Source organism: Symsagittifera roscoffensis, chromosome 5 (genome assembly GCF_963678635.1).
Source record: "Symsagittifera roscoffensis chromosome 5, txSymRosc1.1, whole genome shotgun sequence".
In the NCBI taxonomy this organism is placed as follows: Eukaryota; Metazoa; Xenacoelomorpha; order Acoela; family Convolutidae; genus Symsagittifera; species Symsagittifera roscoffensis.
Genome location: NC_087066.1, coordinates 13,850,543 through 13,873,123, shown reverse-complemented (window position 1 = coordinate 13,873,123; position 22,581 = coordinate 13,850,543). Strand labels below are relative to the sequence as shown.

Below are 22,581 nucleotides of genomic sequence, written 5' to 3'. Positions count from 1 at the left end.
GTACTGCCAATGCTAAGGATATTAACACAGACTGTTATATTACAAATAGCTCTTTAGCTTCAAGGTAACATGGAATTGTAGCGTAGAGGTAGAGAAGTAGACCCGCATCCAATTAAGAGGGTTCGAGCCTGGGCAGGGTCGGAAGTTTAATGAATTTTTTTTGTATACTAGCTAAAATGCGTCCGTTCTATAAATTGAGGCTTGTTAGTTGGTAAATTCGTTTTTTTTCTTTCAAATTGACTGTTAATGCGTCAAAATTGACTTGCGTCTCTTGGCAATTATGTAGACTCTTTTTTTAATGAAATCAGTCAATTATCTATTTGGTTCATTTTTTAACATTTTTGTTTCGTTTAGGTCCACGTTTTACCTTACTGGCAGAGTTTGCAAATAGCTAGCCATTTTTTCTTCTTTGTAGAATATCCATAAATATTTCTCTAGGGTAAGAAATCATGGTCTGAGCCAAGACTCCTCCACTTGGTCCTTGTGCCTCGGAAGCACACTGGAAGCACGGAGCACGGCAAAAGACAGCCGGCACTTCACCCAGCTCATAGTTTTACTATAGGGGTTCTCCCACTTCGTAGATAATGCTTCTCCTATTCTCCGAAGGAAATTTGCAAATTCTGGAGCGAGCATCCCATCAACAGACACGACAAGAGGAGTGAAAGACATATGTCTTTCCTGACACGCGTCTGAATATTTTTTCTTTTTCTCAACCTCTGCTGAGTGCGCAACACTCATGGGGCTTCTTTTCTGATAGGAGATGGCGTCGGTGTCAGAGACACGGATATCAAAAGACGCTCCTCCCTGTCTAACATAAACTCCACGACAAAACAAATCTGCAATTAATGCGGGTGTCTCATCTTGCGGGTTGTATTCTCTAATAACAGGCTCTCTCTGTACATCCTTCACACTAAAGAAGCTAAGTCGCCTTCAGCATCCCTAATCTCATTGTGCCGTAAAGTTAAGAGACCACCTTTTTTGCACGCTAACGCATGCCGTAGGGTGAATGGTGACTGACAACCATCACAAAAATTTGGCGAAGCGTTCAAGTTTTTGTTATACCGGACACTCAATGCATCCCGTATCTCCACTTCCGAAAGATCAAAGTTTTCTGCTGCAATTGGTAACGCTGTCAGCCAGGCAGACAAGCTTCCTTCATTGATTCTTTTTACTGCGCGAACTTGGTCTGCTGGTAGCTCATTTAATAACTCCCCAACAACTCTTCATGTTTTTCTTCCGTTATTCGATGATGTTTTTTCCGCGATCGAGACATTTGCTTTCTGTGGTCTTCATGGGAAAAACAGTGCTGATCAACAATAGCATCATAAAGAACCGTAACTGCTTCCCGTGACGTGTTGTAAGACTCATCAGCGAAACTGGTTGGGTTAGGCACTCCAAGACCACCCTTTCTTGCTGGCAAACAAAAGAGACGTCTCTTCATTGATGAAATCGACGAAGTTCCAAGTATCGCAGGTCACAATTTCTCCATCAGAAGGTTCTCTAGCGGTTGAAAAAGCTGACTAGAACCACCCAAAACACGATGGGAAAAATTCCATTCCGCTTGTAGGGACTTAGTCAGTTCTGATAAAGCACATTGTGGTTCTGTTTTTGCCACAAAAGAAAGTTTCTCAATTTTGTCTACCCATTCAAGTTCTTTCTTTTTCAGGTAGATGTCCTTCTCATTTCTGTTTCCAATGAAACCGCCCAAAAACCTCTACCCTTCCACTATAGTAACCGAGTACTTGTCAAATATGTGATGCGCTTCTTCAGCATATTGTTTATCGACAATCAGAAAACTTTTGGAAGGCTCTGGAAAGTAATCGAAGGCGGGATCTTCCTCAATCAAGTTTTGAGCCATATTTCTAATTTCTTGAGTTTTGCTATGGCCGCAGAATCATCAGCATACTAACTTTGTAACACATTGTTCGGATTCTTTAACTTCCGAATCAGGGGAAAAAGTGAAACGCCATAGAAGAACATTACCAGTGGGTCTCCCTGTGTTGTTCCTTCCCTACTGTATATCACTTCATCGACGCCACCAACGAAAAGCGACGCGAAGCCTCTGTAAATATTGAAGAGAAATCTAGAACATCTAGGCCACAATATTCGAGCATTCCACAACGCTGTTTCACCATTGAGCGAGTTGAAAGCATTTGATGCATCCATCAACAGCATGCCACAGCTATCTTCCTTGTTGTCATCAAAAACATCAGAGAGCGCATGAATTGCACCTTCAACGCCAGCTTTCAGCTCACAAGCTAATTGATCAGTCGAACATGTTTCTTTAAGGTCAATTTTTGTGAACTCAGTCACATTTTTGCAAATTATTCTTCGTAGACACTCACCTATGCCAATAGGTCGCACGCCAGAACATTTATCAAGCGCAATCAATCTTTCAGAAACCAGTGCTCGCACTTTCGACCATGGTAAGATTTGATTGCACATTTTTGTGGAGAGAGTTGCAACTTCGTCTCTCAAGTGTGAACTGTGAGCCCCATGACGTAATAAAACCGTCTGCCAATGCTCAGAATCTGCTCCCGAAGCTCCCGAACTGCCCTGCAAAGAACGTGTCGTCTTTTCAATGGAAGCAGAACTGATTATAACATCTTCAATGTCGGGTAAAACTGGCACTTGCAATCGCGAAGAGAGATGTGACTTGTGTGGCTCTAAATGTTTTGACTTCAAAGTCTCTAAAACTGTCAAACCTTTCTTTACCTCTTGCATCGGATCAAGCACACCCTCGCTTGCTCTCTCCGAGAGCAACCGCATAGCGCTTCTCTTTTTGCCTTTCATCATTAATGAAGCAAACACTTTCGAGACATGTTTGTCGTCCAAATTATCTTGATTTATTTGTTTCTTTTTGCCACATCTCACTGCTTCCGCTAACAACTTGTCGAATTTGTTTTCCTTCCAGTCTTCAATGCGCCGTCCAATAAGTGTTCGAATGTCTTTTGATGCTTTGATCATTGGATCTCTTTGTAACAAAACACGACTCATCACCAGAACTCTTTTTGAAGTGGAATCAGCAGTGGTAGAAAGAAGCTTCAGTTCATGTGTCAGGAGGTCCACGTACTTCCTACCAATGTTACCATTAGGCAAAGTATATAGTCTTTTTGGCAACTGTACACTTTTCACCCATCTTTCAGTCCAAATCGAATGATCAATACAAGTTGATTTGTCAAGTGACGCACCGAATGCTTCCATCATTATGTCTTCGTAATGTTTTTCAAGATTCGGATCGGTTTCTGGTAGCACATTTTCTGTTTGCAGGTCTTGCATGGCTTGAGTTAATCCTGTGCGGCCATTGCTTGTCGGTGTAACATTAACGCGGTCATTGTTATCTTGTGATATTAACAAGTCTTCCACTTCAAACCCGCTGGTATTGGAAACACTGAGCTGCGAATCAGAATTATACCCCAGATAACTAGGCGGTTTGATAATTCTCTGAGTCCGCCTCATGATATCACGAGCGTTTCTCGAACCAAACTCGAACTCTTCCCGAGCACGGGCCTCTCTGCTCCAGAAACGAGCTTCTCTCCAAACACGAATTCCAAGCACCGGCTCTGCATCCAAAACGAGCACCAATCCACAAATAAGCTGTACTCCGAACACGTGCTCTGCTCCAAACTCACGAGTTCACCTCCAAACACGAGCTCTGATCCAAATACGAGCACTGCTTGAGATAAAATGTCCGCTCAGTTGTCGATGTTGCAGTGGTTGTTGTTTTTTTTCCTTGCTCAACAAGACACGTGCAAAATTCACAATAGAACAATAGTTGCAATAGTTGTCGATGTTGCAGTGGTTGTTGTTTTTTTGTTTTTTTTTTGTTTTTTTTTCTCGCTTAACAAGACAAGTGCAATATTCATAACAGAACAATTTAATTGCGCCAATGTAATTAGTTTTGGGGGAGCGTGCGCCGAAAGACTTTTGATCTACTTTTTTAAGTGTTCAAAACGTTTTTTTAAACCTGCTTTTTTTGGAAGTTTGTCTGCGGCGCAAAAAAAATTGTGACAAAAAAGAGCCCTTATACTAATATCAGAACAATTATACAACAGAACAATAGTTGTCGATGTTGCAGTGGTTGTTGTTTTTTTTTTGCTTAACAAGACACGTGCTAATTTTTCAGATTCAAACAACTCATTGTGTAGACTCTTAATTGGTGTGCATGATTTTTAAAAGTTTGTAGACTAAAAGTTTTACTCATTCAATTTTTCCCAGTAGCGTTATTGGTCATATTTTTGCTTGTGTCGGCTTGGTGTTAAAAAATTGTTTTCTGATGAAATAAATCTTTTGTTCGGATTAACTGGTGTCTGCTCAAAGTTTGTCGACTTTGTTTTTGCAATGCAATTTTGTCCTGTTGCTTTTTTAAAACTCATTTGTCTTGCTTGGCGTGTTTGGCTAAAACGAATTTTTATCGAGACATACGAAATTTTTGGTAGGCTTAGAGTTTTTCAATAATTTTCATGTTTTTCCACTTTTGTTTTTAGTTTTTCTGCTGTATCTCGAGATCAAACAGATAGAAGATCAAATAGCTTCTATTTGTTTTTAATTCGAAAGTTGTCAATTATCTTTTATGGCGTCCTTGACTTCAATGTTTGTCCTAGTCCAATTTGAGAAAACGACAGCTAAAGCGGTAGAGTATCTAATTACATCAATTGCACTGTAGAAATCCAAAGTTGTTCTTTATGAATCTTGCTAAAAAAAAATGAAGATCTTGATTCAATCGAAAATGAAAGCGAGACACCCAGTTCTATCTAACGAGCAAAAAATCCTCGATTGCCTAATTGCTTTAAAAAGAGTTTCTACTTCGTTGCACTGATCAGTAGTCGAGTTTTTTTTCTTGGAGATGTACATTGGACGTCATAATCACAAATCTGCTGTTTTTTTTCAGTAAATTTTTAGATACAGTGTAGTGAAAGACAAATTGTCGGCAGTATCCGTGACCTTGAACAACTTAATTGATCAAAATCTAAAGCATTTTTTAAAATTAGTTTCAGAGCATGGTCTTACGTGTGATAATCTGTAGTAAAGAAAAAAAAATAAAAGACAAAATAAGCAGTTTTAGGTTGATTATCTTCATTCAAAAACGTTGATTGAAAAAAAATTTTGTCAGCAGTTTAAATTTGACCATAAGAAACTTCTTACAATTTTTTTGAAGGTGCCTAACATGAAAAATAACTGCAACAGTTTTTAGCCGTTGAACTGAAAATTGTTTTGGTTTTTGAGAAGAAAAAAAAGATCAAGCTTCAAATTTTTTTATGGTTTTCAACTATCGGGAAACGAAGGAAGCTCAATTATTTAAAATGGTTCATGGAGGACTATTTTTTTAACAATAATATTTGCAATGAAAACTTGAAATTCTGAAATACTGGTATATATTGCCCATCATGGAAAATTTCCGGTCAAAACAGTCTTATAAATCACTTTAAAAATTAATGCCGTGCTTTTAACTAATGAAAATTTTGATTCGAAAAAAATACGCTACAACAATTGGCTTGATGAAAACCTCAAAAATTGTACGGAGCTCCCCGGAGGAAATGACCTATTAAATTACGATCATTCTTACAGAAGTTTTTAAACATTTTGTATTAAAACGCAGAAGATACAAAAATTGTCAGATTTGAGATTTGTGGAAAGACGTGATATTTGAAATCCGGATGCATCGTTATAAAAGTAGAAAGGAACTTAGCAAGCTAAAAATTTTTCTTAAACGTCTCAAAAATTTGAAAATACCAAATTTTAAATCAATTTGATTGATAAGTGACATGCTTTGTTTGTAATTAGTCAACTCAGTTTAAAAAACTTTAATTTTTGAAAGTTTTTGTTATAACGAAAAAAAATATATACAATTTTGAGTCATATTTCATTCGATCCAATTTTTTGCAATTGAAACCAGTATCCATCATAAATAGAGTAGAGAAGAATTTAACAAGCTACAAGTATTGCACTAAACGTCTCCCAAGTTTGAAATTACCCAATTATAGATCAGTTTGATTGATAGGCGACATAGGCTTCAATTGTAATTAGTCAGTTCAAGTTAAAAAAGTTTGCGAGAAATTTGGTTATGAAAAAAGAATAAAATGTAAATTCTTGAGCAATACTTCATTGGATCGATTTTTCTGCAATATTTGAACGACTTGTTTTATATTGTCGAAAATGTATTATTCGAAATGTTTTTTTAAATGGCTTCAATTTTCAAGATTTGGACTTAAGATTCAAATTTGGTTTTTCATTTTTTCAACTATTCATATTTAAATGATCATCAATTGCCATTTTTTTACTTAGTTGTTTGCACTTGCGAAGCTAGGAAGCTAGTGTATTAGTACAAACCTTCTTTTTTCAATGTAAGTCGCAAATAGTGGTACCACTTGTGGTGGCAACTTAACTTTTTGATAGCATGTGCTTTGACATTCGATTAGTATGCAGTAACACAGTTGATGCATTTTTATTTCATCAAATGAAACAAAAAAAGCTATTTGCTTCAAACAACAGTACAATAACTAAAACTAGATTTCAGAAACTTTCCAATTCAATATATATCGCAAATTTATTTGAAATGCATAACTTACACTTAATTTGGTTGTATGCTTTGCAATTTTTTACATGCAAAGTTAGTGTGGAGGCTTCAGTTTGTTATATTTCAAATTATTACTTGCTAAACTGAGTCTTTTTGTATTTGGTTCAACTTTTGCTGCAATGCATTGTTAATTTATTAGCATCTCTAACTGTTTTATTCGTGACTAGTGTTTGTCGGTTGTTAAGCTTGCAAGGCTGAAGGGATAGTGCATGTTACTCCAAATCTCTTGATTGCAGTAGGTCACAGGTTCGAATCCTACACGTAGCCGAGTTTTCGCTTATGCGAGGCTTATTTCTACTTTTTTCGTATTTCACTTGATAGAACTGCTTTTTGATCGTGTTCTCGGAAATTTTTGCGAAAGGCAGCTTCGCCTCTGTGTCATATTTTTGATTTTCATTCTACAGTTTGAGGTGTACGCATCATTGTTAAAGCTGTACGACTGTTATGTCTTTTTTACATAATTCACTTTCAGAGATGCAGATTTCAATTTACCCAAAAACCTATAAAAAATGTTTTCTTATTTCTTTTTCTCTTCCTTTTTCAGGTTTAATTTTTCTCTTGTGCACATCATATGGCGTCATTCAACCTGTATATGCCTCAAATCATTAATGTTACAAGCATGCGGGCTAGTGAAATAGTGTTACATAAAAAATGTATATACTTTTTCCTTTTTCAAATTTAACTTTTTCATTGAAATGTTTTTAAATCAATCCATTGATTATATGCCATTTTTCCTTGAGTTTTTGTTTTTTTTTGAAGAAATTTTGAAAAGTAGAAACAAGGAAACCAAGTCTATATACAACCATTTTCTCCTTTAACGTGGGGTGAACAAATTATAAAGACTGCTCAATGACCGAATTTTTTGAACAAAAAGAAGATAAAGTATCTAACTATTAATTTTATACAAGTTGGTATGTGAACTAAAACGAATCGAACTTGTTTTTTTTACAAGTCAAGTGTACATAAGGAAACTGCAAAAATGAGTAGAGTGGTAGAATTAATTTCAAAGAGTTGTCCCTGGATGAATTCTTATTATATTTCCAGTCAAACTCTTCTAAGATGGCGTTGACATCTACGTCGATTAACAAGGACAAGTCGCTTCTTATATCAGCTTCAGTTTCTGCTATTGGATTGGATGACGTTCTTGACTTCTGTAGTTGACTTGGCTAAATCGAGGTTTGAGAGTTGGCGATGTCTGCGTCCAGATAGCCGTATTCTGCCCTCTCTTGAAACTCCCAATTGCGTACCCTATGCTCTGACAGAATAGACCGGTTTTTAAGCAAAATCAGATGTCTCCATTTGGTATTTTCGGTCCCGTTAAAATGCTTTTCAAAAAGAGAGCACCCAATGGTGGATTTTTTCATGATTCTCAAATTCCACAAAAGTTTTGGATTATGATTGTAAAGTTGGTTCGGGTTCAAAATACAAGGCTGATATTTAAGCTTTAACTATTTGGACAAATGTTTTTACGAGTCCGTTTGATCTATTATCTTCCATTGTTCAATGGAAAGTTTTTTTGAGATAGCTGAAATAGAAGAAGTGTTGTTAGCCACATTCGCTTAGGAAAACTTCGTGACCGACCGATACATAATAGAACACATTTTTTTCCGAATCACGAAAAGCGTGCAACGGTCCGGCAAATTCTAAGATAAGCTCTCTATTGTCGAGTGATAAATCCGGAAGTTTAGTCGTGTTACCCGTTGCCAACAATACTTTGAGCCTCTTACCAGCTTTAGGGCACTGATTGAGTGACTTAACGTGGTCGTATATCTCTATATAGACATGGGGCCACCAGACTCAGCTAAAAGTTTCATCCAAATCTGTTCAGAAAATTTTTCGCGTAGCGTCGAGTGAAATGATCCATTAATAAGTGCAGGGACGACTAACTTTTTGTCGAAGAAGAATAGTTCAACCTTGACATGGAGATCTTTCTCAAGTTTCACTTGTTTATCTTATCAATTCCCATCGGTTGCCACTCCTGATTGCCGATATTAAGCCCCTAATAATCTTGTCGTCTTTCGTCATTTGAAGTTATTGCCTGGAGCAGTAAACTTCTGGGATCAATGGGTTGGGAAGGAAGTGGGTAGGGATAGATTTAATATTTGTTTCTAATGAGATTAGATGATCGGCAGGTAAGAGCTCGTCCTTAAGCTTAAGGGCAAAACTTTGTTCCTCTGAGACAAAAAATAATAATGATGCAAGAAATTTTGAAGTTTGAAATGGCCAGTTTTCTACCACTCGAAATGAATTTTTCGCCAGACATAATGAAGTATGGCAGTTATTTGTCGGTGAAAGTAAAATTTAAAAATTATTTTTTATAACTGTCTAATATAAGCAAAATAATGAATAATTTTCTGGCCTAAAACGGGAATTAAACGTAAATCTTGAGAGACTACGCCAAACAAGTAATAAAAACTGCAACAAAAATCGTGAGTTTAAATGAGGCTAATGAACTGATTTCAGCTTTCGGCCGATCAAATTGCTCAATTTTGATGTCCCCACTGGGACAAAATTACTTACAATTAAGGTTACAGAATATACAGTCTTATTACAGAAAAATTTTTTACAGATTTTTTTTGCAATCGGTATTTGAAAAAATGTTCCAAAATTTTGGTAGGTATTCATGGTGTTTCCACCCACTGTGTTTAAATTGAACTGATAACTAGCTGCATCACACAATTTTAGTTGGTTGTAGGGACTTCTAGGATCTGAGTTACCCAATCATAATTGTTCGTTATTTGTGTATTCGGTAATTGTGTATTCGGTAATTGATATGTTTTGTTTGAAAAATCGATTTTTTAAAAAATTAGGCAACGAGTTAATTTCATTGAATCGTTGAATTTTTTATTTTCTTGTAATTAAAATGGAACTCATAGATAACTCTTTGTCACATCTTTTTAATATTTTTATTTGATTTTCGGTCTCTATTCTGTTAAATCTTCTTAAAACCCTGTAAAAAAAGCAGGAATTTTTTTGACTCTGGCAGAAACTGGTTTGAAATGAGAACGAAAGTAGGTGACTTTTCGTTCATTTGGTACTTTACCGATTCTTAGAAGTATTTTTAAAACTTTTTTCGAATTAAACGATAAACATTTTTTTGAGTTAAACGATAAACACTTGTGAAACACAATTACTCACAGTGGTGGTTGGCTGACAGAACAAATGGTCATGGGATTTTTCTTCTGTTTGAGTCATATCCCTAAACTTTACAGGCTGTCAGTCCACATGATGCTCCTATCATGCCCTTCATTGAAAAAACCATGTTATCTTTTAAATTCACCCATTGGGTTGAGTTCTGACAATGACATTTTCGGAGAAGTTGATCGTGTCATCCATGAAGCCACATTACGAATCCTGTACTCATTTTCAAACTCGGGTATTTAGGTTTTAGCTCTTGCAAGACATTCGGTCTAATGAAGGTAACTGTTCTTGATGACTCTACTGGAATGTTCATTTTAACAACAATTTCTCAAGCGAAGCAGCTTCTTGTATGTTCAGTAGCTTTTTTTTCTAGCCGGTATTGGTCATAAATGGTTTTCACACGGAGTACCAAACAACCTTCATCTTTGCTCTGACTGTTTTCAATCCATGCGTTGGTTACTCAACACATTAATTGATCTTTGTAGCATGGATTTTCCGCGGCACGTAAGTACAATTATGGTACAATGTCATTTACGGTATTTATCTGGGTCGTTTGTTTCTTTTTAACCTAATTTGGCCAATTTGCATCTCTGTTTTTGTTTCAAAATTAGTACCCCTCACAACTGTATTAAGAGAGTGGTTGAGAGCCAAGTGTAAAAATTCACAGAACTCTTTAAAAGACAAAACTAAATTGTTTTCAAGGATTTTTTTCGAGCGAATACACCTCTTTTTTTGTCGGCTTCTGCCGTTCTCATTGAAACTTTTCTTTTTTTGTTTATCTGCTTTTTTTCTGGCTTTGTAAACTTTCATTGTGTTCTTATTCCTTATTTTCTAACTGACTATATCCGGTTCCAGTTCTTTTCACGTTGCTTGTTCCAAGATCGGAAAGTGAGTTTTTTGGACCTCTGGTCGGCAACGACTCTCGATGTCCAGATTTTGTGTTGGCTGATTGAAATTGGTCGCTTCATTGGGTCCAGGTGTTCGGGGCTCAATTTTATGATTTTGCCTGAAAGAATACCCTGCAAGTTCGACTCGTTTTACTTCGCCCTCAAAATTTATGTTTTTTCTATGAATTTACAATATATGAAAAAACCAATCTAAAAGAATATAACAAACAGGAGAGGTTTGAAATTAAAATGTCCTTTCTTAAATTCTCACTAACAGCGAATGATCGACCGATGGTCAATTCATGACAGAGACTGACTGATAGCTAATCAATACAAAAGGTCATAAATATCAAATCCTATTAGAAATTTAAGCAAGGAGAATTTGGTAAATTTTTTTTTGTAGTAGAAGTCTTCAAAAATTTTTCTTTTTTTTTGGAAGAATTTTGACAAATTTTCAGTAAACATTTTTGTTCTTTCCAATTGATTTTGCTTCAATTGAGTCTATTCGAAGTGTCGAATGGAAAAAAACGCTTTTCGATAATTGATTTTTGAAACCTTTTTTGACTTTTAATCATATGTTGTTAAAAAAGATTTCTTAACATATGCTTTGTCCAATTTTTTTTAGCTCCGTTCTAAAGCTTTTTTTTGAGTCTCCATATTTTTGATCTTTTTGTGTTGAAGTTCTGGGTAACTTTTAGTCTCTCAAGTGCCAAAAAGGTGGCTAATTAATGGTTTCTAAGTTTCAAATTCCCATAACTGTTGAATTTAAGTTATAACGTATTTTGGAAATGTGTTGGGGCATCTGCATTGTATGACGTTTCTATCAGTTTGTTGAAGCTTTGTATCGCGAATGATACAAAACTCCACTTCGCTTGTGTCAAGATATTTCATTCAAGTGAAGATTGGTAAAATAGAAAAGACTGATAATGTTCTGTTTGTTCACCAGATAAGCGGTTGTTCATCCAGTGCAGTTTAGCATCTAGAACTTTGCCAGAAGATTTCATGAACCCACTGATTTGATACTTTTGGCTACTGTGAATCACAAAAAATCTACGAAGAGTCTATCGAAATCTATCTAACAAGTTAGTCCTCTTTTTCATTTATTTCCCCATGTTTTTCAAGTACTAGTTTGATTAACCAAAACTCTATGACCAATTTTTTTTATATCATGGTCATTTTGTTCAGATCAGTATCCTTAATGAAGCTGAGATTTATCATACTATGGCAGTTGAACTGAATCTGGAACTATCAAAGCCATAGTAGAAGATTGAATGTTCCATTTGACTATTCAAAGGCCACTTTGCTATGCGCCAAAATAATAAAATTAGACTAATCCCCCTCACGTTTTAATCAAAAAACGCTAACCAGCGTTTTTGGATTATTTTGCATTGTACTATTTTGAGATACCATTTTTGGTGACATACCCTAGAATTTTTCTAAAGGCGCCTTGGGCGCCAATATATACTAATTTGAGGTCATAGCGCGCGCCGAAAAAACGGAATTTTTTTGGTCAACATTTTCCAAAAAAAGCCTAAAAACGTCTTTTTGGACTGTTTTTTTCAAAATTTTGCCTGAGGCGCAGAAAATCTGGCCAAAACATGAATTTTTTAGTGCTTTGGCAGAGCTCGGAAAATCAATTTGGTGGACCTTAAAAAAGTCGACAAATATTTCGATTTTTTGAAAATCCGCCCCCCCCCCCCCTCGAGAAAATCCTAGATCCGCCCCTGATTCATAGTAATCGATTACTTTCTTATGTTTCTTTTCTCAAAAACATTAGTGCTCATGTCTACATACGGAGTTGATTCAAGTTATCTGGAAAAATTATACAGAGGTTCATATTTTGAACGCGTTTTGCTCAAAATGGGCCAACTTTCGACAAAGTTTTATAAAAATGAAGAATACATTTTGACTCGATTGATTTTATCAGCATTTTGGCTAAAAACATTGGGTCAGTTTCTGAATATAGTACATCAAATTGATCGCTGAATTGCAAACGCGTTTATAATAATCTTTTTCACTGCGTTTTTCTCACATTGGGCTAATTTTAGACAAAAAAAGACGAAAAAGTGGCTTTGAGTCAGAAACATCACAGTGCAATTAATTTTTTGCAAAGGGAAACCCATAGCTAGGTCCTCAAAATGGGCATAATTGGGCTCGACTTCATTGACTTAGAGTAATATTAAAAATACCGATCAAATGTGAAACAGAATGTGCGTTTAGACTAGCTCCCTAATGATCATCAGGGATAAACATGCAAGGTAGACGTTTTGTTTCACCGACGATAGTCATAAAAAAAGGATATTTCGTTCAATTAAATGCTTACTTTTTATTTTAAAATCAATTTTATATGATTCATTCCTTCAGGCATTCTTGTTAAACACTATTGGATTCATTAGGATGCTTATTTCCAATTACCCAATTTTGATTTCCAAACTTTTGATTCAGCAATTCAAGCTTTCTTGCCCTAATGAACTTTTTTATGAAAAATTTTAGTGACCAAGTTTGCTCGCTTATCAAAGCAAACCCCTGAAATGATTGACTACTCTCTAAATAGTCTTCAAAAATTTTGGTAGAAATAAACTACAAAATTTGAACTGTCAATATCAAGTTTTATTAATTGTTCCGTCTTTTAATGAAAGTGATGGAATATTTGTATCAGGGTGGTTTTTCTCCAGACCAATTTCGACTTTCAACTAGCCATTTTTGGAACGGAAGTTCTTAAACCACCTGAGAGCCACAGCTGTTCTGAGCTCAAATTCTGTAAGAGAAATTTTTGTACCTGTCGAAAACTGGTACTTTTTTGAAAAGTTATCGGGGCTTAAAAAATGACAGTTTGGCTAATTTGAGACAATTAACGCGAAAAAATTTGTTTTAATAACGCGTAATTGGCTATTTACAAATTGTTCCAAACTGAACTAAGGCTTTTGTTTGTTGTTATCAATACTTCAGAAGACGCTAAGAACATCATTTTGTATTTTTTGACCGTGTAGGAGAATTTGTCTAAAAAACTCCAAAAGATTAATCTTTTTTTTCAATTTTTTTTAATTGTTGCTCCGACTTGGAAAACGGAATAACTATGCGTGATGTGGTTTTTTATTCAATCAATTTTCGACGATCGGAATAACAGTTTTTAGCAGACAATTTTTCACCCCATTGAAGATATCGACTACCTGAAATCAAATTTAAAAAGATATTTTTACCTTCAATCGTTTTTGCAAAGTTATGGGAGTTTGAAAAATGCCAATTTGGCCATGATCTTATGCGCGCTTTGAAGATCATAATGCTGAAAGCAAAAAACAAATTATTTATGCCTGGCGAAATTTCCCGCACAACAACTTGGTTCCAAATTGCATTGTGGCTAATTAATTGGTCATATTAGTATTAAACGACTCAAGTTTTCACAATTGATCATTTATATTGTCCAAAACTTATTGATTTTCAATATATTTGCAGCATTCCCAAAGAGTGCCGGACATCAAGCCGACGGGACTTAAAGCCGAATCGTAAAATTAGGGACTTCAAGCCGAATATTTTCTTATAAATTTGATTAGATTAAATCTGTTTAATCAAATTTAAAACTTGATTAAAATAGATATGATTAATTTGAAAAATTTATTGAAGAATTTCGGAACTTCGGGATCTTTATTTACTAGTTATTGGCGTTTTCATGAAATTCAATCCTCCAAATGATGTTTAGGAAAGTTGGAAAATTAAGATCATTTATCCACGGGGGAAAGGACCAACACAAGAGCTGTACAGCTCATCACGGCGAACCGCTGTTGTGCCCCTGTTTAAGAACTACATGCAATTATTTTTTAAAATTTTTTTTTGGTTATTTTTCTGGGCTGGGTAATGTTGCTTCACCCTCAAGCAACGAGCACGGATCATGGTGGGCCTCGAACATCCGACCTTTCGATTGAGAGGCGGAGACGTAACCACTTCACCACCGCTCCCCTATTAAAACACAGTTGAAGGCGTTTTTTCATGTTTATAATTTATGCATTTCAAAAACCGGCTGATGTTATTAACGGATGCCAGTCCCAAGTGGTGCATTGTCATGAATACCGCATTTGATGGACTAAACTTGCCTAAATTTTTGAAAAGCAACGTTTTACAGATGAAAAATAGTGTTTTGAGATGCTTGTAAATTTCAAGTTCGGCTTGAAGTTCCTTCGGCTTGAAGTCCCGTCGGCCTGTTGTCGTAGACCCATTCCCAAAAACGTTTTGATATAGATTAAGGGGCAGTCCGGGCTTTTTCCTGTATAAGAGTGAAATCATATGACCACATAACTAGCTTATTTTAAATTTGGAGCAATTTGGCGTGCATGATTAAACTTCGATTTTCGATTTCAGCCTCAAAGATAAAGTGTTCAAGATATTAAACTAGCTGAACAACTTTGTACGAAAATCGGAAAACAAAAAAGTGACCTTTGAAAAACAAATTGTATCGCAATAATTTCATTTCCGCTTCATCTAATTTGTCATAAATTAAATCTTCTATATTCTGTCTTTTTTGATTACAAAACCTTTTTTGATTACAATACAAATCAATACTGTAGAGCAACAAGACTGCTCGTATATCAGAGAAAGGCACTGAATGTTCCGACTGTCCTTTAATTAATATTGATCAAATATGTATACTTGTAAACTTTTGCTTGGGGATAAAAAAGCGTTTTTTGATGCATTAATAGTTTTTGATTGGTATGACAAATTCTGCCATAGATTTATTTGTACATTAAAACTGCTCCGTCCGAAGAGAAAACGACAAACTCATTTTGATGACTTTTCTTGAATCAGTGAAAAATTTGCTATACAACGACGTCAACATGTTTTCATACAGAAAAGTGGCAAGGAGACACTCGTTAAGATATCAAAGAAATATTTTTTATCTTGATTTCAAGGCAATGTTTCTTTCACGTTTTTTTTTTCAAAGTGAAAAGATCAGAGAAGGTTTCCGAAAGTTACATCTATTAACTTGATTGTCATGCAATGTTCTCTTTTACTTGGAAATTTTTACTTAAATTGTTTAAATATTTGAATACGTTTTTAATTTTTTGAATTTCAGATTGGGAAAGTTTTGGTAAAGGTGAATTTATAATTTTGTAATCTCTAGTGTGTGTTTGTGTAGAGTGTGTTGCTGCGTGGCTATGTTTGTGTGGAATAGTTTGCAGCGTTATTCGGTTGAATCAGAACAATTGATTTTCGCCACGAGATGAGCCAGCCTTGTGTACTGGAAATGTTTTAGTTTGAATGCTTTATTTGACGTTCAACGCTAACAATTTTTTTGTCGTTTTGAGTTGATGCCATCAAATTTAACATAGTAAACGTTCTAAGCACTGAAATTGATTCGTTTATGCTTGATGTATGTCGAGGCTTGAGTTTTTAGTAGCTTTAGGCTATTATCCATTTTCCCCCACATTTGAATTTCAGTTTTGAAAACTAATTTTACCTGGTCATTATGTAATGATATTTTGCATATGCGGTAATTTTGTGTTCGACTTTATGTTTCGACTGTGCTCGACATATGTTTCAACTGCGCTAGACTTATGTTTCGACCGCGCATGACCTTTGTTTCGACTGTGCTTGACCTATTTTTTGACTTTCTCGACCTAAATTGGGTATCTTTTCGACTTTCTCGACATATGTTTCGACTTTCTCCATTTATGTCTCGACTTTTTCGACCTCTGTTTCGACTTTCTCGAACAAAATAGGTTATGCTTCGACTTTTTCGACCTATGTTTTGACTTTTTCGATATATGTTTTCACTTTCTCGGCCAAAACCGGGTATGTTTCAACTTTGTGCTCGACTGAAAATTGCTTCTCGACCGCGGAAAATCAGTGGCAAAACTGCACTTGCTCGACTATCCAATTCGAAACTGAAGTCGAGCGCCTCGACCGGGGATGGTAAGCAAAATAATTATTGTGAACAAATCTGTTTTTCATACTTCGCATCGTAACATCACGCATTCAGTCATATTGACAGCTAAAACAACTGAAAAAAAAATGAAACTTTGAGGGGGAAAGTTTGAAAATTCAAACTCTTAATTTGAAATTTGAAATTTGAGGGGAAAGTGGAAATGAGCCTAACTTTCTATTGAATAGAGCTATCTTTTGTTCCAATGTTTGAAAAAGGGATGGAAAGTTTCTGCTTGAAAGATGGAATGGAAAGTATTGACGTCCTGAGATATTTATATCACTTGTGATCAATTTTAACTAATTTTTCCGTCTTTGAGCTTATCGCTCATTAAATATTCTCTCTGCTCTATATCTGTTTGAAGCGGGCTTGATACCGGACATTGAGATTCAGGAAGTGACACGGCATTCGAGGATTTTCTTTTTCTGATTTCTGAAAAATAGATGTAGTTTTTGCGCTCGGTGTGAATTTTTCTTTCAGAATTTTTTGATGTTCGAACTAGCCATTTCACTGGAATTTTTTATGTCATCTAATGTTTTCAGCACAGTTTTGATAAAGTATTTCTCGTGTGATCAACTTTGATTGAAGGGTGATCAACTTTAGTCACGTGTGATCAACCCATAATTACAGGGGTTTGGAAATTGCCAAAGTGGTTAATTTGGGACAATTCATGATCGATGTATTTCATTCATTGAAAATGCTAGCAGTGATTTAATGCAGCTGATAATTTGTTCAAATTTAACTTGAAGGGGGCTGTTTAATAAACATGATGGGTTGGGGAAGATTTTACAACTTTTCATTTTTAATTGAAATTGCCATCAAATTTTTCATTTATTTAGTTTTTTCAAAACATTTTCAACCTACTCCAACACATTGAGGCAGATCCGGACCACTCAATTTTCCACCTTGACACGAGCAGTTTTGTAAGGCTAATGGCTACAAAAATTTTTTTCAAGATAGAAAAGCTTATAATGTTATAACGCTCACTTGGTTCGTTGTTTGTGGTGTTTTCCATCCAGTATTAACTTTTCCAGGAAGTTATAAAGTTGAAAAGATCAAATAAGGCAAAAAACATGCACAATGCAACATCTTGTGCATGTTTTTTAATTTGTTAATGCTACCTAGCATTAAGTTGAAAGTACATATAGTAAGTATGCTTCGCTATGGTACCAAGCAATTACGTATGCTAAATTTTCAAGGAAGATATAATACAGTGGTTAGCGTAGGAGATTGCAAACTTTTAGCTATACGGTTCGAGTCCCACTGGGGTTGGGGATTTCCTAAAGAGTAAAAGAAAATTGGCTTAAGCTGACAGGGCTATTTGAACATAAAAAAAGATCAGTTGCAAAATGGTTTGCTATGAAAGTTATGTCTAATAAAAAGTTGTGGACAATTAAAAAAGATATCCCTTTCATTTAGCTCTCTTTTACTCCCCCTCCCCATATTTGAAGTTCAGTTTTGAAAACAAAACAATTTTAAATGTCACAATGTAGAGAATATTGCATGGTCAACAAACTAACTATTGTTAACAAATTTGTTCTTCATACCTTACTTCGTAACATAACGCGCTCAGGGCTCTTTTTCCTTTCACCCCCACCTAAGCTCTATTTTATGGGGTAAGGAGGGGTTTAGCAAGGTTGAACATGAAGACCAAATATTTTTGTCATGGCCTAATTATTTTTGTTGCTATTTCCGTGCAGTTTATCTAAATCGTTTCAAATTCTGACTTTAACTCATACATGTAACGGTACTACTATAATAGAGTGGTCCCTCGAAAAAGCAACTATGATAGACAGGTCCCGCATGCATTTCGCATGTTATAATTTTGAAAACTAATTTGTGTATAATTTATTCATTTCAAAAATCTTGCTAAATATGTTCCGCCAGAAACTTTTCAGATTGAAAATTGTAATCACTATTGTTTATATATTGAAATTTGCTCGCTTTACTTTATTTTACGGTTTAACAACCATATAATTGGATTGACTTATTTGTCATCAAAACCCACTATTGGTGGTTTTTTTTTTTAATTTTCAACCTTAAAATGGTGAGGGGGAGGTTTTAAGAGGTAACAAAACATGAAATTTGTTTCAAAGTATACTGCGACTTCTTTCTGAAAGGCGTAATCATAATTATTAAACGATTTGAGAGCTCTAGGTGTCTTATTCTCAAGGGACCTGGTTATTTTCAATGGACCACTCTATCATAGTAGTACCCACCCGCATCTAAGTTTAGGCGTAAATAATTGATTATAACGGATTATTATGATGATTTTTTGACAATTATAATCGATTATAATTACCAAAATTAGGTCTTTAAGGGATTTATAATTGATTATAATTGTGTTATTTTCCAAGAGATTATTATCTCTTATAATCGATTATAATTGATTATAATTGATTATAGTTCTTACTAAAAACCCTTAAAATCAATTATAATCGAATATAATCGATTATAATCTCTTATTTTGCCGAAATTTTCTTATATTCGAAATATATCTTATGGGTTATTTTTTTGTGTCAATAAAAAAAAACTCTGAAAGAGAGATCTCTTGAACAATTTGGTTCATCTGAACACAAAGTTATACCACGAAACAAAAGTTTCATAGAGATCCTTTCATATGAGTGGAAAGGTTCTCGCGGTAGATGAAAAATAAATTTTCGCAATCAATCATGAAACTAAATCCATCTGCTGATGTTTTGGTGTTTAAAAAAGCTTAAAATATGCATCACAAAACAGCTCTAATGGGGAAGAAATGAAAAAAAAAAACTTATAAATTTGAATTAATTGGAAAACTTTAAAAACATTTTTCTCATTTTTCATAGGAACCAACGTACACAAAAAGCATAAAATATAGGCAATTTATATGCAACTTCGAAGACAAAAATGGACAAACAAAAGGGATTATAATCAATTATAATCAATTATAATGGATTTTTGTGCAAAACTAATAAAATATAAATTTGAATAAAAAAAATGGATTATAATCAATTATAATCGATTATAATTGTATAAAAAAATAGACGAATAAATAATCGATTATAATCGATTATAATGGATTATAACTAATTATAATTTGAATTTAAAAAGAGAGATTATAAACGATTATTAATTGATTAAAATTGATTGTTTTTCAATTATAGTGAGACTGGTACTAAAATCGCAATATAATCGATTATTAGCGCTTGAAACTGGATTCGGGCATGTAACTTAATGCAGCGCATATTTAAGCACTATATTTTAATATTCAACACAAAATATGGTTGCACTTCTGTATGACTGCATTCATCAATTGTTTTAAATCAAACGGGGGGGGGTATAGTTTTTGCTACTGTGCTGGGGGAGAAGGGAAGGAGTGGGCTCATGTGAACAATCTCTCAAACCTCCCCTAAATGGTTTGAGGAGGGAAATTGGGAAATTGTTCACTTGATTATATTTTGTTTCTTTTCTTTTGTTTGTTTGAGAGAGGGTGGAGGAGGTGGGGAGGTTGGTTGTACATTCGGTAGGTCACATGGACTTTCGTTTGAACTGAATTTTCACTCAAGGGTTTACAAATTTTCAATTTTTGAAAGGCGCGAGACTTTCAACGCTTTTGAGGATATTTGCCGCCAAAATAAATGCGGGAGATGATCCAAAAATCAGAATTTAACCAAGGCTGAAAATAATTCATTCCATCAGAGATCAATCTGGCAACCAGCCGATCACCAAGCCAAGAGCTTCACCAAGATGCAACAAGGAATTTCTCACCTGTAAACGATTTCGAAGAAACGAACCAAACACAAACACTATAACCAGCTATCATGGTAATCAACACTATTTTTTAACCTTCCTAGATTTTTTTGCTGCCATTTTGAGCAGTTTAGAAATTACCATTAATTATTTTCCATGATAGAACGAACAATAATAAGCCTCCCCCCCCCCCCCCACCGCACACGAGCATCAATTTTATAGTCTAACGAGGAGTGGTTTTACAAGGTTGATTATGAAAAACAAATATGTTTGTTATGGCCTAATGTCAATTTTCAAGACAATCAGTCAATGTGAACAGTAATTTCAGTTATATAAAAATTTGCAGGTGGGGGTTTAGGAAAAAGAGCCCAAAAATGCAAAAAATTGTATTCAATTTTTGGCTCTTTTCCAGTTCCCCCCTTTCAAATTCAATTTTGAAAAGTCTTTTTAACGTGGGCATAATGCAATGCAATTTGGCGTGGTGAACAAATCGACAATTCTGAACAGATTTGTTCTTCATACTTTACAGCAAAACATCACGCATGTAGTCGAAATAACACATAAAACAAACATAAAACTCGGTATTCTGAAAGGGGGGAACTGGAAAATAGCCCATTTTTTTGGTATTTTGGTTTTTGTGTTTCAATCATTCATGTTGCTTGTTGCTTCTCTTCAGGTTTTCAGCAAAGTATCACTGATTGCAGTAGGAGTTGTTCTACTTCACCTTGCGTTCAGTTCAATAGCCAACGGATGGCTGTTGAACCCACAGTCAAGATCCAGCAATGAAATAAAAGAAGATAACTTCAAGAAGTTTCTAACTGATTGCACGCATGGATCTAGATGTGCACTCCGAGTGCAACGAAGTCTCGTCAGCACCCTAGCACGACCATTGGAGCGTGGTATAGAGGAAAGTGCGGAAAACGAACTTGAAAGACGGAAGCGTAAGAAGCACAAGAAACATAAGAAGCATAAGAAATCAAAGAAACATAAGAAGAGCAAGAAAAACAAGAAAAAGAAGAAGAGTAAAAAGAATAAAAAGCATAAGAAGCACCAGAAGCATAAGAAAAACAAGAGTAAGAAGCATAAGAAGCATCATAAGAAAAGTAAAGGCAAGAAGAAGACTTGTCCTGCTAAGCCTTGTAAGCCTGGGTTTGTTTGTAAGAAGAAGAAATGCAGAAAAGTGCCAGTAGTAACTCTGGCACCAGAACCAGAGCCTCCTGTTGAAGAACCAGTTCATGAGGAGCCTCCAGTCGAGGAAGAACCACAGGCGGCGGAACCGCCTGCTGAAGATCCCCCTCCGGAAGAGGAGCCGCCCGCTGAAGAGCCTCCGGCAGAAGAACCTCCAGCTGAAGAAGAGCCTCCCGCCGAAGAAGAGCCTCCCGCCGAAGGAGAGCCTCCAGCCGAAGAGGAACCACCTGCAGATGAAGAAGATGTTCCGATCGAAGATGCCGTCGCAGAGGAAGCTGAGAACGCGGCCAACGAAGAGGAAGCGGAACACGAGGTCGAAAAGGAGGCTGAAAATGCAGCCGCAGAGGACGCAGTTGCGGAAGCGGCAGAAGACGAAGAAGCAGGCGACGAAAGAACTCTTCCATGATCTCAGAGATACTTATGAAAATTAGCTCTCAGATTTGAATTGTTTGTTTCTGTTGTGAAGGTTTTAGCTTTTGAAAAATTAAAACAGTTGTATATTTAAAATAGTTTTTAAATATCTTAAGGCCGTCATTAATTACGCGACCAAAGAAATCGGCAAGTTTCAAACCGTTGCAGATATGGAAAAACTCAACAAATCACTTATGTTTCCTTTGAGCGAGTTAGCAGCAAGTTATGAAAGACCGAAAAAAGCTTAAAAACGAATAGTTTTTGTGCTTGATTTTTGGAAACGTTTATTTGCAAACCGCCTGGAGTTCTCCAGTAACAGAAACATTGTGTCTCATTTTTCATTTTAATTATTTGTTCTCGGAACCAAAAATTTTCTAAAGCTTGAACTTTCAAAACACCTACCTTAACTGCTATTTACCCGTGCGATAAGCAAGGGTTTTGCAATCGGGTAGAAAACTTTTTTGGAACTAACTGTTCACAGAACAGCCATAATTAGAAATGGTAAATTTAGGTTCAATTTATGAATTCAATTTTCTTAGTTTTGATTTTGGTCTCGTTTTGGCGGATACTGTGCAACAAGGTCCTGTGCTCGTATCTGACAGGGCCTGTTTTTTTCGATATATGGGGAAAACGGGAAAAATTTGATTTCCTAAAAAATGCCGGTTTAAAATTATGCCGGTAAATTTTATCGGCTTAGTGCCTTAATTTTGGAGTCATTTAAAATAAAACATAAT

General features: G+C 35.5%; 1 protein-coding gene across 1 annotated transcript; it reads left to right on the top strand.

The window, feature by feature from the left end:
• The first annotated feature begins 10,135 nt into the window (after positions 1 to 10,135).
• LOC134846056 (fibrous sheath CABYR-binding protein-like) lies at positions 10,136 to 21,921 on the top strand. Its single transcript, XM_063863236.1, has 4 exons — positions 10,136 to 10,222; positions 11,552 to 11,687; positions 20,198 to 20,322; positions 20,925 to 21,921. The coding sequence occupies exons 3-4, from the start codon at positions 20,320 to 20,322 to the stop codon at positions 21,840 to 21,842; spliced, it is 921 nt and encodes a 306-aa protein (XP_063719306.1). The 5' UTR covers positions 10,136 to 10,222; positions 11,552 to 11,687; positions 20,198 to 20,319; the 3' UTR covers positions 21,843 to 21,921.
• The last annotated feature ends 660 nt before the right edge of the window (positions 21,922 to 22,581 follow it).